This window comes from Salvelinus fontinalis, chromosome 2, assembly GCF_029448725.1.
Source record: "Salvelinus fontinalis isolate EN_2023a chromosome 2, ASM2944872v1, whole genome shotgun sequence".
Lineage (NCBI taxonomy): Eukaryota > Metazoa > Chordata > Actinopteri > Salmoniformes > Salmonidae > Salvelinus > Salvelinus fontinalis.
This window is the reverse complement of record NC_074666.1, coordinates 85,243,652-85,256,925: the sequence shown is the minus strand read 5'-3', so window position 1 is coordinate 85,256,925 and position 13,274 is coordinate 85,243,652. Positions and strand designations below refer to the sequence as shown.

At 45.4% G+C, this 13,274-nt stretch overlaps 1 protein-coding gene across 2 annotated transcripts in view; it reads right to left on the bottom strand.

Annotated features, from left to right (window-relative positions):
* LOC129829873 (unconventional myosin-X-like) overlaps nt 1-13,274 on the bottom strand; it is a 48,836-nt gene that overhangs the window by 32,707 nt on the left and 2,855 nt on the right. For both annotated transcript variants that reach the window (XM_055891873.1, XM_055891864.1), the window contains exon 2: nt 6,239-6,294. In XM_055891873.1, the coding sequence (XP_055747848.1) occupies nt 6,239-6,294 (56 nt within the window). The remainder of the gene's footprint in view (nt 1-6,238; nt 6,295-13,274) is intronic.

The window sequence follows — 13,274 nt, the reverse complement described above, 5'->3', positions numbered from 1 at the left end:
GTTACAGCAGCTCTGTCAGGAGGAATGGGCCAAAATTCACACAACTTATTGTGGGAAGCTTTTGGAAGGCTACCCAAAATGTTTGACCCAAGTTAAGCAATTTCAAGGCAATGCTACCAAATACTAATTGAGTGTATGTAAACTTCTGACCCACTGGAAATGTGATGAAAGAAATAAAAGCTGAAATAAATTATTCTCTCTACTATTATTCTGACATTTCACATTCTTAAAATAAAGTGGTGATCCTAACTGACCTAAGACAGGGAATTTTTACTAGGATTAAATGTCAGGAATTGTGAAAAACTGAGTTTAAATGTGTTTGGCTAAGGTGTATGTAAACTTCCGACTTCAACTGTAGGTAGTCTTGTTAGCTAGCTAGCTAGCTTGCTATCTATGCTGGTTGTTAGCTAGCATAGCTGATATGTGTATAATTGTAAGGGACACTTCATGCTTTATGGATAATATTTAAATTTACAGAGTGGGTGAGCTCCATTCTTGACAGGCTGATCAAATTCAATAGCAGCCACAGAGGCTGGGCTCCTGAGTGGCACAGCGGTCTAAGGCACTGCATCTCAGTGCTTGAGGCGTTACTACAGACACCCTGGTTAAAATCCAGGCTGTATCACAACTGGCTGTGGTTGGGAGTCCCATAGGGAGGCGCACAATTGGCCCAGCATTGTCCGTATTTGGCCGGTGGAGGCCTTTTTTTAACCGATTTGCCTAGTTAAATAAAGGTAACAACAACAGAAAAAGAGCCTGTCTGCAAGGAGCATTACATATGAAACATCTTACAAGGCAGCATTTTGATTTATCACCCTCTGAGGCTGCTATTGAATCTGATCAGCCTGACAGGAATAGAGCCCACCCCTGGATCAGATATGCATCTACCTATAATGCACTTTGACAGCTAATCTGCCTTGCCTATGAAACAGCCTACAAGGCACCAACCTTATTTCTAAGCCTCTGAGGCTGAAATTGAATCTGATCAGCCAGTCAGATTAGTTAGTCTAGCTAACAATAGCAGCTAACAAGACTTCCTAGCTAACTAGCTAGCCAACAAGACTACCTAGCTAACTAGCTAGCCAACAAGACTACCTAGCTAACTCACAAGACAAGACAAATTAGCAGTGTTGTTCCTTGCATGTGATTGGCTGTGGTCTTGGGGGTGGCACGCTGCCTGGGAAACAGTGCAGCCTGTCAGGCATCGACGAGTGCATTGCGATCGACGCAGTCACAGGGCCCCTTGATGAGGTGGTTGTCGTGAACAAATGAATGCGTGGTACTTTTGAATATCTCGTTTTGTTATGTCGTGATTAGGAGATAAATAAGTTGTGATCTCGACATAAGGAGGGATTCATCTTTTTTCATTCATATGTCCTCCCTGGACTAAAATATATGAGCGATTGGGCATTCTGAGTCTGACTTGAGTCTACCAGTCAGTCAGACTCATGGTGGCCAGAGTAGCTGAGCTGATGAGTAATTGATTTTGGTCGAGATCAAATTAAAGCAACGAGACGTTAATTAAAGTTGTAAAAACACAGTGTCCTTGCTCTGGGGCTTGGAGGACCGTGGTCAGAGCCAGACTGCTGTTATGTTCAGACAGACATGCTTCAGAATACAAAGTACGACCTCATGAACATGGCTTGCATCCCAAATGGCACTCTATTCCTTATGTAGTGCACTGCTTTGACCATGGCCCATAGGACTTTGTTGAAAAGTAGTGCCCTATATAGGGAATACGGTGCCATTTGGGATATAGCCATGGTTGCCCGATCAAAGCCCTCTCATGCAGGGTTATGTTACATCAGTCGCTGAGTAACCAGCCCAGGAAATGACATGGGAGTTGAGATTTGTGATCCGAGGGGTCAAACGTCCAGATACGGCTAACTGGGGGTGTAAAACAGCTTCATCGCACAACACACATGGCTATGATGAGCTCAACCAGGAGGTCAACGTCCAGCTTTAAACAATGGCTCATATACAGAAGTGAAAGCTATGCAAGTTACCCAGACTTTATTAGACATCTGAACAAACACACGAGCAACTGTCATATACCACAGAGGTTTCTTAGACAAACACCAGTCTCTGGGGAAACCTTCAAATACAACACATACTGTAGGTAGGTAATGAGCAATCACAGACCACAGTCTCATTGTGGAATCTGTGGAGGGAGGGAAGAGGCCCATTTTTCTCTCAAGTCCCCATCCTATCCTCCTCCCATCCCCCTCTCCGTCTCCAGTGTGCCTGGCTGGGCCTCTGTCTGAGCTGAGACGGAGGGGGCTGGTGGGAAAATGGGAATGTGGTGATTAAGAGTGGGCCTATATGACCTCCCAGCTCTAAAAATACACTGTTTACTCAAGACCACTGCCAAGGAATTCTGGACTAGGCAGAGGGGAGTGCATAAATGTGTTTTGGGGGGAAACCGGAGAGAGAGGACAGGAAGTGTGTCTGTGTGTGAGGGCATGTGTGTGTGTGTGTGTGTGTGTGTGTGTATGCATGCACGTGAAGGCATTTCAGGAGCTTGAATAGAGCTCCTGAAAGCTACATTAACAAAGCCTTGATATCTTGGCACTTGAAGCTGCGCTGCCGGTCAACTTAATAAACCTGTCATGGTTCGATTAGTATGGAGAGTTGACATAGGAGCTCCTAGCTCTGTCCGAGTACTGACACACAGGCAATTACCACACAGATCACATCCAAGGACTTCTTGGAACACAGATACACACACACACATACACTTCCAAAGACAGTTGTAAACACTGTCTCTTTCAGTCTCTTCCAGCCATCATTGTCTGGCATCCCACACCAAGAGTCATGCTCTTGACAGAGAGTGTGTTTCATAGAAGGGAGAAGAAAGAGAGGGACAGAGAGAAAGAAACCGAGAGAGAGAGAGAGAGAGGGGGGGGAAAGCTAGCGAGAGCTTCCCTCAGTGGTCCCACTGTGTTCTGCCTCCTGTGTGTCTCCTAGCCTCCCACTCCTCTGTCTGTCCCTGGGCTGCCAACGAGGGGCTCGGTTGAGGCGGGAGAGGGAAGGAGTTGGGAGAAAATAGAGATGATGTGAGACAGATATGGATGCATGGGAGCGAGAGGCTCCTGTCCTGTTTGAGGGGCAGGCAGTAGGCCATGGAGGCATTTCATATAGGCACCAGCCAGACTGGATGGGTTGGGGTTGTATGACAGGCCCCTGTTAGACATCATGGGCCTGACTGCTGCAGACACTGAGCTTGGCACCACATGCTGGGATGAGGGGGCGACTACGGTCTGTCTATTGTCTGTCTACTGACTGTCTACTGTCGGTCTACTGACTGTCTACTGACTGTCTACTGACTGTCTACTGACTGTCTACTGTCGGTCTACTGACTGTCTATTGTCGGTCTACTGACTGTCTATTGTCGGTCTACTGACTGTCTATTGTCGGTCTACTGACTGTCTATTGTCGGTCTACTGACTGTCTACTGACTGTCTATTGTCGGTCTACTGACTGTCTACTGACGGTCTACTGACTGTCTACTGACTGTCTACTGTCTGTCTACTGTCTGTCTACTGACGGTCTACTGACGGTCTACTGACGGTCTACTGACTGTCTACTGACTGTCTACTGTCTGTCTACTGTCTGTCTACTGTCTGTCTACTGTCGGTCTACTGTCGGTCTACTGTCGGTCTACTGTCTGTCTACTGTCTGTCTACTGACTGTCTATTGTCGGTCTACTGACTGTCTACTGTCGGCCTACTGACTGTCTACTGTCGGCCTACTGACTGTCTACTGTCGGTCTACTGACTGTCTACTGTCGGTCTACTGACTGTCTACTGTCGGTCTACTGACTGTCTACTGTCGGTCTACTGTCGGTCTACTGACTGTCTACTGTCGGTCTACTGACGGTCTACTGTCGGTCTACTGTCGGTCTACTGTCTGTCTACTGTCTGTCTACTGTCTGTCTACTCTGTACCAGACAGGCACCATGGGTGAGCTGCCACTCTGGGTTAGTAGGTCAACGCAATGGGAAACTAACATGCAACACCTAACCTAAAATGGACATATGTTGCCCATATGGGCACATGCCAGCCCTCCCATCCGATCCCACACCTGTCTCCACTCTCTCTCTCTGCAGTATCCCACCTCAATCAACCTAGCTAACCAGAGGCTTTGTTCACTTCACACTAGACGTGAATACACATGTAACTACGCCCACTGAGCTGCTCAGGAGAAGCTCTCTATCCACAGAACAGAACGTGAAGCCTGCAGGGCTCATAATGAGTAATAACGACTACATGACATGACTAATCATGTTCAAATGAAGGTGCTATAAAGGTTAGTGCACACAGACGGAGGTGTGGGATGACCTGCTTGAACCTATACTCTCCTATTCCGGATGAACAGAAATCTGTGAAGCTCACTTTCAGAATAGTACAAACTCTCAACATCCCTTCAATATTACAGTTCTTTTCAATACAGATCTATTCTGCTTAGCCTACATTCACTTGTAACTGAATTTCATGCCTTGAATTGTCTAACTTGACTCTAAATGGGCCCCTAAACAACTAATTAAACAAGTCTAATCTGTGCGAATATATCTGAGATAAATGTGACTATACGTCAGTGTCTCCTCCCTGCTTTGTAATGGGCCATTAGATAGGTGTGGCCAGTGGCCATGTAATGGTTGTGTAGCACAGCATCTAATTCTTAGTGTGATGATTATAGTCAGTCAGTTATTTGACACACTCCCTCTAGCGCCAGCAGTAAATCACCTGTGTGACAGCTCTGAGGCCTGTCGCTCTTCTCTGCTCTGTGGAAGTGGCAGCACGCACACACACACACACACACACACACACACACACACACACACACACACACACACACACACACACACACACACACACACACACACACACACACACACACACACTTACAGTATATACATGGAAGACATGCTGATGTGCTTGTGCCAGCCTCGCCTCTCCAGGGTGTGTTCCTGAAGTGAGATTGAGTCACCTCGCTCACCCTGTCTTCCCTCCCTCCCTCCCTCGCTCCCTCAGGAGGCTGCATGTCCCGTCTGACTTGAGGCTTCAGAGAGCCTCAGCTCACCGCTCCCTCAACACCCCCACCCTCAGCCCTCCTCCCTGTCCTGTTTGAGTTGTCCTCTTGTAGTGAGTTGTGACATTATCAGGCATGTATACTGTTCATCAGCTACGTTATATAATTCTAGGACTTTTCACCACGCTGTCTGTGCTCTGAGAGGACTGAGACTGAGATTGTCTGGGAGTGAGGTGGGAGAGGGGAGGGGGTAGATAAGGATATGATGCCTGACTGATAGTGTGATGCAGGCCTGAGATCACTCATCTCCCACTCAACCACCACCATCCCACACTCACGTCATGTCTTGGCTCCCGAGTGGCGCAGCGGTCTAAGGCACTGCATCACAGTGCTAGAGGCATCACTACAAACCCTGGTTTGATTCCAGGCTGTATCATAACCGGCTGTGATTGGGAGTCCCATAGAGCGGTGCACAATTGGCCCAGCGTTATCCGAGTTAGGATATGGCTGGAGTAGGCCGTCATTGTAAATAATAATTTGTTCTTAACTGACATGCCTTGTTAAATAAATAAAAAGAATAATAAAATGTGTGTGTGTGTTATCTTGCACCCCGGTGTGAGAGTCCCTCTGTCTCATGCTGACAGATGGCCTGCGAATCTGGTAGTGATATTGGCGCGTCCTACAGATATAGAATCTTAATTTGATCACCCTGTTGTAGGAGAACTTGTAGTGTATTTGAGGTTTAAAAGGCTTCTGAAGTTTGTAATTTCCACTTGATTTTCCCTTACAAAAAAATGTATCAACCCCTACTAAAATGACCATTAATTATAATGCACATAATAATTCAAATTTCTTGTCACTGCAGGATAATTTTTATGTTGTAGCAAATTGGCTCAAATTAAGATCCTACGTGTACTTCTGCATGTGTGTGTGTGTGCATGTGTGGTCAGGCATACTATGAGTCTTGTGGTGAGAAACCCCATGAACCAAGCTCTGTAGAGGGAAGTAAAAGATAAAAAGATTGGGTACTAATGATGTCCGTGCTTGGTGACACATCACCTACACAGAATCATACATGGACATCAAGAGCTATAGAGGAACTGATGTAAACGTTCTGAAAAACTGGAACACTGACTTCCTTAAAGCAGCGCAACGTGTGTTCACTCACACACACACGCATTCACAAACACACACACAAACAACTTACCCGTTTGTCCCATTGGCTGTGCGAGTCGGCTGAGAGAGAGTCACCTCAAGTGGACCCTGTGAAAAAAGCAACAAAAAAAAAACACTTAACCCAGCTAGCACATTTGGTTCCTTGAATGTTGTGGACACGCACGTTTTTGGTTTCCCATTGGTTCTGGGAATGAAGCCATATGTTTCCTGACCGGTAAAACGTTCTGAGAATGGAAGTGAACATTTCGCCTGTTCTGGGAACATTCATATTTAGGTTGAAGGGAGGTTCTGAGAACGTTTTACTATGGTTCCCTGAACGTTTCCTGAGAGGTTTATTTATGTTCTGAGAATGGAAATTATAGGTTATTTGAAGGCAATAAAAATAAGGTTCTGTGAACATGTTTCAACAAGACTTTTAATAACACTGTTAGCTTAGTTGAACTGTTTTGAACTCCAAGCACAAATCGCAAATAATTTGCTTAGGCATTAATCATGTAAACACACGTATTCTTTTATTGTGGCACATCAGTGAGATTTTAATCTATGACCTTCTGTTCTGTATCCATGGGATTAGTCCACTGGGCCACCAGGATGGAGCTAACATGCCATGTTTTTTAACTCATACAAAGCTGTTCATTTGAGTCGATTCAAACAGACTCCATTTCAAAGGAAACAAGCACTGATTAAGATCAGGTGTGGCCAATTAGTAGGCGCAACCAACACAGCTGAACACGCTTAACAAGACAGAGGATAGAGATAGTTTTGTTGATGCTCCAGAACATAATTTTTTGTTAAATAACATTCTTAGAAAGTTCTCTGAACGTTATTAAAGTGGTTTGTGGTTTTTATGGATCTTATTTGTATGTTCTCTGATCTATTTGAGAACATGACTTTAAATAGAACCATGATTCCTCATGTAGGAAACGTTACGCTGAAACTACTGAAAATCCCAAAGAAGAATGTTGTTTCTTAACATACTCAGAACAATGTAAGCACATGACTTTAAATAGAATCACGAGGAAACCTGTAGGAAACGTTATGCTGAAGTACTGAAATTCTCACAGAAGAACGTTGTTTCTTAATGTTCTCTGAACTATCTGAGAATATTCCCAATTGTTAAACCAGTTGGAGAACGTTCCTAGAATATTACCAACATTTTTATTAAATGTAACCATGTTTGAACTTTTAGGAAACGTTCTGTTCAAGTAGTGTAAATGAGCTTTGAATGTTCCAAAGCCAAACAACTATCCTGCACCATTCCCAGAAGGTTTTGGGAAGGTAGTATGTAAAATAACCATAGGACCAACACCCTCTCACCAAGATCAAAGAAACGTATGGTTCTCATAACGTTATGTGCTAGCTGGGAAGAGTCTGCATTCTCATTACAACATACATGTGTAATGAGGGGTGATCTGAGAGAGCTATGGGCCCATCAGTTCAAGGTAGATAAATAACCCTACGGAGATTTGATGTAGGCTAGTTAATGTGCTATGACAGTTAGCACGGTAGGTTCCCAGGTGGGTTCCCAGGCAGTCTAGATGGGGTGATTTCACCCCTGAAGCTTTGCCCTACAGTACAGCATTCTGCCTGTCTTTCCTGGCAGCCACACCAGGCACATAGCTGCTCTGTTCTTGTAATGGTTGGCTTTCACATGCAAGGGTGAGATGGTTGGGAGAAATATGGCATTAAAAACAGGCTCATTTAACATAAGCGCCAGGAACAGAAGATTATTTTGTGCTTTAGCTCAACACACACCCCACACCCTTTTATTCACATCCAATCGTTTCTGTGAAAAAGCAACTAACATAAAATATTTGTGGTCGGTCGCACTCCTATCTCACATAGCTGTATGTGTCTTTATTTGTTTATTACTGTTATATAAACACACAAATGACAAAATGATATATTCAAGTTCCATTAAGACTAATGTTGGTACAGTGTCAAAATAAACCAACAGAAATAAATCACTTTTTTTCTCAGCAAACACTTCTAGCCAGAGCACTTGAACCTTTAGGTCACTAGACCAACCAAGGCTGTAACACAGTACAGCCTACCCTCACATGCTGCTGGCACTCCTCTTTCAGAGAGAGACAGAGAGACAGACAGACAGAGAGTGAGAGGCCACACCAGGGAGACAAACAGACTGGGCCCATAAATGAGGGTGTAGAGACAGACTCCTGTTTCTACTTTAACTGCACTGATGATTAAGCAGAGGTTTTTTTTTCATTTCCTGGAAAATCACAATGAGGGGCCAACATCATTTCAGTGTACAGTACTTTTCCTCTTAAACAGCCATCTATCCCCACCCCTCTCTCTGCTGCACACTGAGAGATGTGTCAACTGAATACATGGAGCCCCTGCTAGCAGTCAAGTTGGAACAGTGAACTTTTTATTCTGGACGCCCTGCAGCCAGGGGCTGGAAAGGAGATTTCCTGGGCCCTTAGGATTCCTAGCCGGGCCTTGGAAAACCTCATCAGAGCTAGCCTGTGATCCAGTCGGCCCGTGTCCGTTGTGCGCTCTGTGTTTCTGTGGCCTGTGATGTTGTCTCTGAGGAGTCACAGCCTTGAGGGAGGCCCTGCAGCGGCCCGGCCCGGGGTTCTGGCCTACCTGAAACACTATCCAGGTCAGCTCTGGGCCCCTCGTTGTTCAAACACCACATTTTACTGCTGGGTCTGCTAAGTTTAGGACTCTGCCTCTGCAAAGTGCTTCAGAAAGTTTTTTTTTTTTTAAATGGGAAAAGAAAAATCCAACTACTAATGTACAGCACGCACTCTGTATGAGGGTAGACGCCGGGCGGAGGGCCGGAGGTCAAATGAAAGGATAAGAAGAAGGTGTGAGTAATGTGATTGAGTTCAAGTTTAACCCAGGGAGAGGTACTGCAAACGTCAGACGAGCTCGATAGGAATGACTGAATGGTGTCGTAAAGCAATTTGTGAATGAGGCTCGAGCGGGCTGTGGCCCTCCTCTGCTCCTGGCTCTGCTTGGCCCTCGGCGACCCTCAACCGTCTGGCCAAGTCCCCGTTCTCTAGACATTCTGCTCACACTGACTGTCTACTGTCTGCCATGTCTGGCTGAGAGAAAACTGGTGACGGAACTGATCGCCAATTACCATACGGGAAGTCGGCTTATAAATCCAAGAAATAAATCCTCCCCAGTCTTATTGTGAGTCGGTACTCTCTAAGAAAAGAACACTGTCACTGAACATTAGCTCCCCTGTCTGTTTATCTAGGCCAGAGATTCCCAAACTTTTTCACTCACACTTATTTCCTGCAATTCTACATATTTTGTCATGGGGTGCAGAGAAAAGTTTTAAAGCAAATTGTCTTGCAATTCTGTACATTTTGCCTTGTCTAACGTGTATTCATGTGACATTTGAATGACTCAAACCTTACAACAAAATCTATGGGCTAGTTGATCTGGACAAGTGATAAATATCTCTCTAATGTATTCAATGACTGACATGACAAGAGGAAAACTGATGATGCACTACCCTATTTCAAAATTGCACCTTGTGCATTCCACTATTACAACTTCAAGAGTATGTTGAAAGCCCCTGCGATCCCTCGCCCCCCGGTTTGGAGGTCTAAGCTACCTCTTTAAATGCATAGTCCCAAAGATGATAGAAGGAGAAGAGAAGGAGGGACCGGCGTGCTATTCAGAAGTCTGGAGGAGCCGATCTCGAATGGAGAGAGTAGACAGAGTGGAAGAGAGGGCAGGCAGGGGATGAATCATCCCGGACTGGAGCCGGGGCCCGGGAAGGAGGGAGGGAGGGATGCCGTGATGTATTCGTTCCGTGGCTCACTTCCGCTCTCCTCTGGCCCCCCTCCACCACCACCACACCCTCCTCCCCCTGCCTGGCCCTGCAGCTCTCCTGGGAGGCTGAGTAACCAGGATGAAATGCTCGGGCTCTGCCAACGCCAGCCTGAGGACCAGATGTGTGGCCTGAAGGTGGTGAGGCCGCGACGCAACGGAAACCAAATATAAACCAGTGTACCGTAACACCTCTGAAGACTCTTTTCTAATAAAGAGGGAGGAGGGGAGGGCAGAGGCATCGCCGTTAGCCGGTTAACAGGACCCACTTTCGGGCAAGCCAGGACTGGACCTGATTCTTCCCGGTAATGCTGGCATCTGTCGTAGACGGGCACATTGCCCGGTGGCAAACATAGCTAGGCCTAACTTCATATTGCATCTAGCAGAATGCTGAGATTTAAGTGGAAACATGGAAGGGAGAGAGAATGACGGATGTCCTCTCCTAAAATTAGTGCCCTGGCTATCTCAACACTGGAGGCATTCATCTCAGCCTGCCTGACTGTTTGGGCAGCTGTTGGGGGAGCAATTTCTTAGAATCCGGATTGTAAACATGCAGGGGAAAGGTTCTGAACTGGCCTAGGCAGGGACCGCTCTGCCAGCCAAGCCTGCACAAGCGTCACAACTGAGTCATGCCTCCAACCTCAGCTGGAGCACAGGCCGGGCACAGAGGGTCACTCCATAGTTTCAGTATTATGGCTGTTATGCTTCACAACCCTTCTTGGCACCGCAGAGGAAAACGTCGACGTAGTAGATGGTGGTGGTGGTGAAGATGTTGGATGGTTGTATCTGGAGCAGAGGGGAGACTCGTCACTCCTCCACCAGGCCTGTGGGTAGCTGTGGTCATCCCTGGCAGCAGCAGGGACCATTTAGCTAACAAGCTTTTGGAGAGAAAATGTTCCAATACACACACACAGGGAGGGCTGGGAGGTCTGACCTACTGCCTCAAAGTGCGGCTTGTCAAACGCTGGACGTAACTGAGGCCACTGTGTAAACAGTGGAACTTCCCTGTAGGGCTTTCCCAGGACCAGGACTCATCTACGACACCCACCTTCTGACCCCACCCCCAAAACCACCATTGACACCATGGAAAGCTAAATATTACAGTTCACAAATCCTTTGATTTTCCTTGGGATGGACGGCCTTCGGAGTCTGTGCTGTAATGGTGCATTCTTAGTCTGGGTCAGCTGAGGTCTAATTGGTTGGCTCAGCAGGTAGTATTGACTGGTCGTATCTATATCCAGCACACATCAGTGAGAAGGGTCAGGCCGGGAGGAAACAGGATTAGCAGTAGACAGGAAATCAATAATCAATATTTTCTAAGTTGTGTCCGGTTGTAGTTAAGGAGCTGATACAATCTCAAGCGGGAGGTTAGGCCTACTGTTGTAGAAAAGGGTATGAACACACAATAACCTAAGTCACTGGAGCAAACCAAAGCCAGTGGTGTGAACAATAGGCCAAACCCCCATCACCACTCATTCACATAGCCTATGCTCACTGTAGTCCAGATTATCCAACATGGACGGCCACACAATGAATGTGAAATTAGATCATTATTGATTTGAACAGGGATGTTCTTTAGAGGTTACTCTCTTTGTTCTCTTTTGGGGAAGGAAGTGTGCAGCACACTATTGGGTAAATCCATATGAACTCATTTCAAAAGCTTACAAACAGGGTTGTCAAACTATTTAATAATTTCTTGCACAAAAATGTTTTGAATGTAAAAACAAAAATCTTTAAAAAAAAATCTTTATCGTCAATGATCTAAAAACGTGTAAACTCCGATTTTGTTCATACGTTGTAGCTTAGACCCTACTTTAGATCCTCTGAGGTTTTTGTGTCGTGCCGCCATCGGTTGAGACACAACGTGCTGTTGAATACAGGGTGGGTGTCATTTCAATCATAGAAAACAAATCTGAGAATGGACCTATCCCTTCAGACTAGCTGTAGCTGGTACACCATTCAAATGTCAATTCAATTGCAATTTTAAGTTCTAATTACTACCACAAAGATGGCCGCCGGTCCACCCACCGTCGAATGTCAACTGGTCATGTCTATAATATTATCTATCCTTCAATGATTTCAATAGATTTCCTATGGAGGACTGATAGTAGCCTAAAACGTAAAACAACATATCCCATTCAAGTCAACATTCTCTGATATGTGGACCTCCAACCATCTTTGTGGTATTATTTGAAAGTCTAAATGTCTATTTGATTCTCATTTTAGTACATTTATCAGCCAAAACATGACTCCTACCCTGTATTCAAGAGCATGTTGTGTCTCAACCGATGGCGGGCACAACACAAAAACCTCAGATTATGTAAAAATAAGGGTCTAAGCTACAACATATGCAAATATGTAATAAATGAAAAAAGAAATTATAAAACAGTTTGACAACCCTGTTTGTAAGCTTTTAAATGATATCAATCTCAACAGTTGATCTTTTACAGTGATGAAGATATGGATGTCTCATTGTATGGTGGGGTATGGAAAAATAGGTCAACGTTATGCCCCTTTATCTCTTGAAGGTTTTGATATTCAGGTCCAAAAGGTCACTTTCTGAGCACTTCTACAACGGGCAAATGTGTATGGAAGATTTAGTTCAAATCAAAAGGGGTGCTGTCAAAAAGTGAGTGAACTCAAATGGATTTACCCCACTGTAAGTCACAAAAGAGGTAATGACAGAGAGAAGACATGATTGAGGGGATAAAAGGGGTGGTGACATTTTTTGGCCTGGATATGCATGGCTAGGTTAGACGGAGGGGTTATGCTATATGGTGGGAGGTTGAGCACAGGAGGTTGGTGGCACCTTAATTGGGGAGGACAGGCTTGTGGTAATGGCTGGAGCGGAATAAGTGGAATGGTATCAAACACATCAAACATGGGTTCCATGTGATTAATGCCATTCCATTAGCTCCTTTCCAGCCATTATTGTGAGCCGTCCTCCCCTCAGCAGCCTCCACTGGGCTGGAGTGGGTCTTACTTTAAACCCATCAAGCGGCCTTAACTGAGACATACTACAATAACCCTGCATTGATTGAGGAAATGGACCATGGATTGAGTTTTTTTTTTTTAGCTGTCACTGCCAGACAGATGGTGCATAATGATCAAGACATGGGATGTTTGCCAAGAATAACTCTCCAGTACTGACACCTCTCTGGATCCCCCTGAGCGCCAGATGTTCCTCTTATCTCCGGACCAGACCAGACTGTTAGTGCAGTTGGACTGCTGGGAAGAGACCTGCCTATCCATCGCAA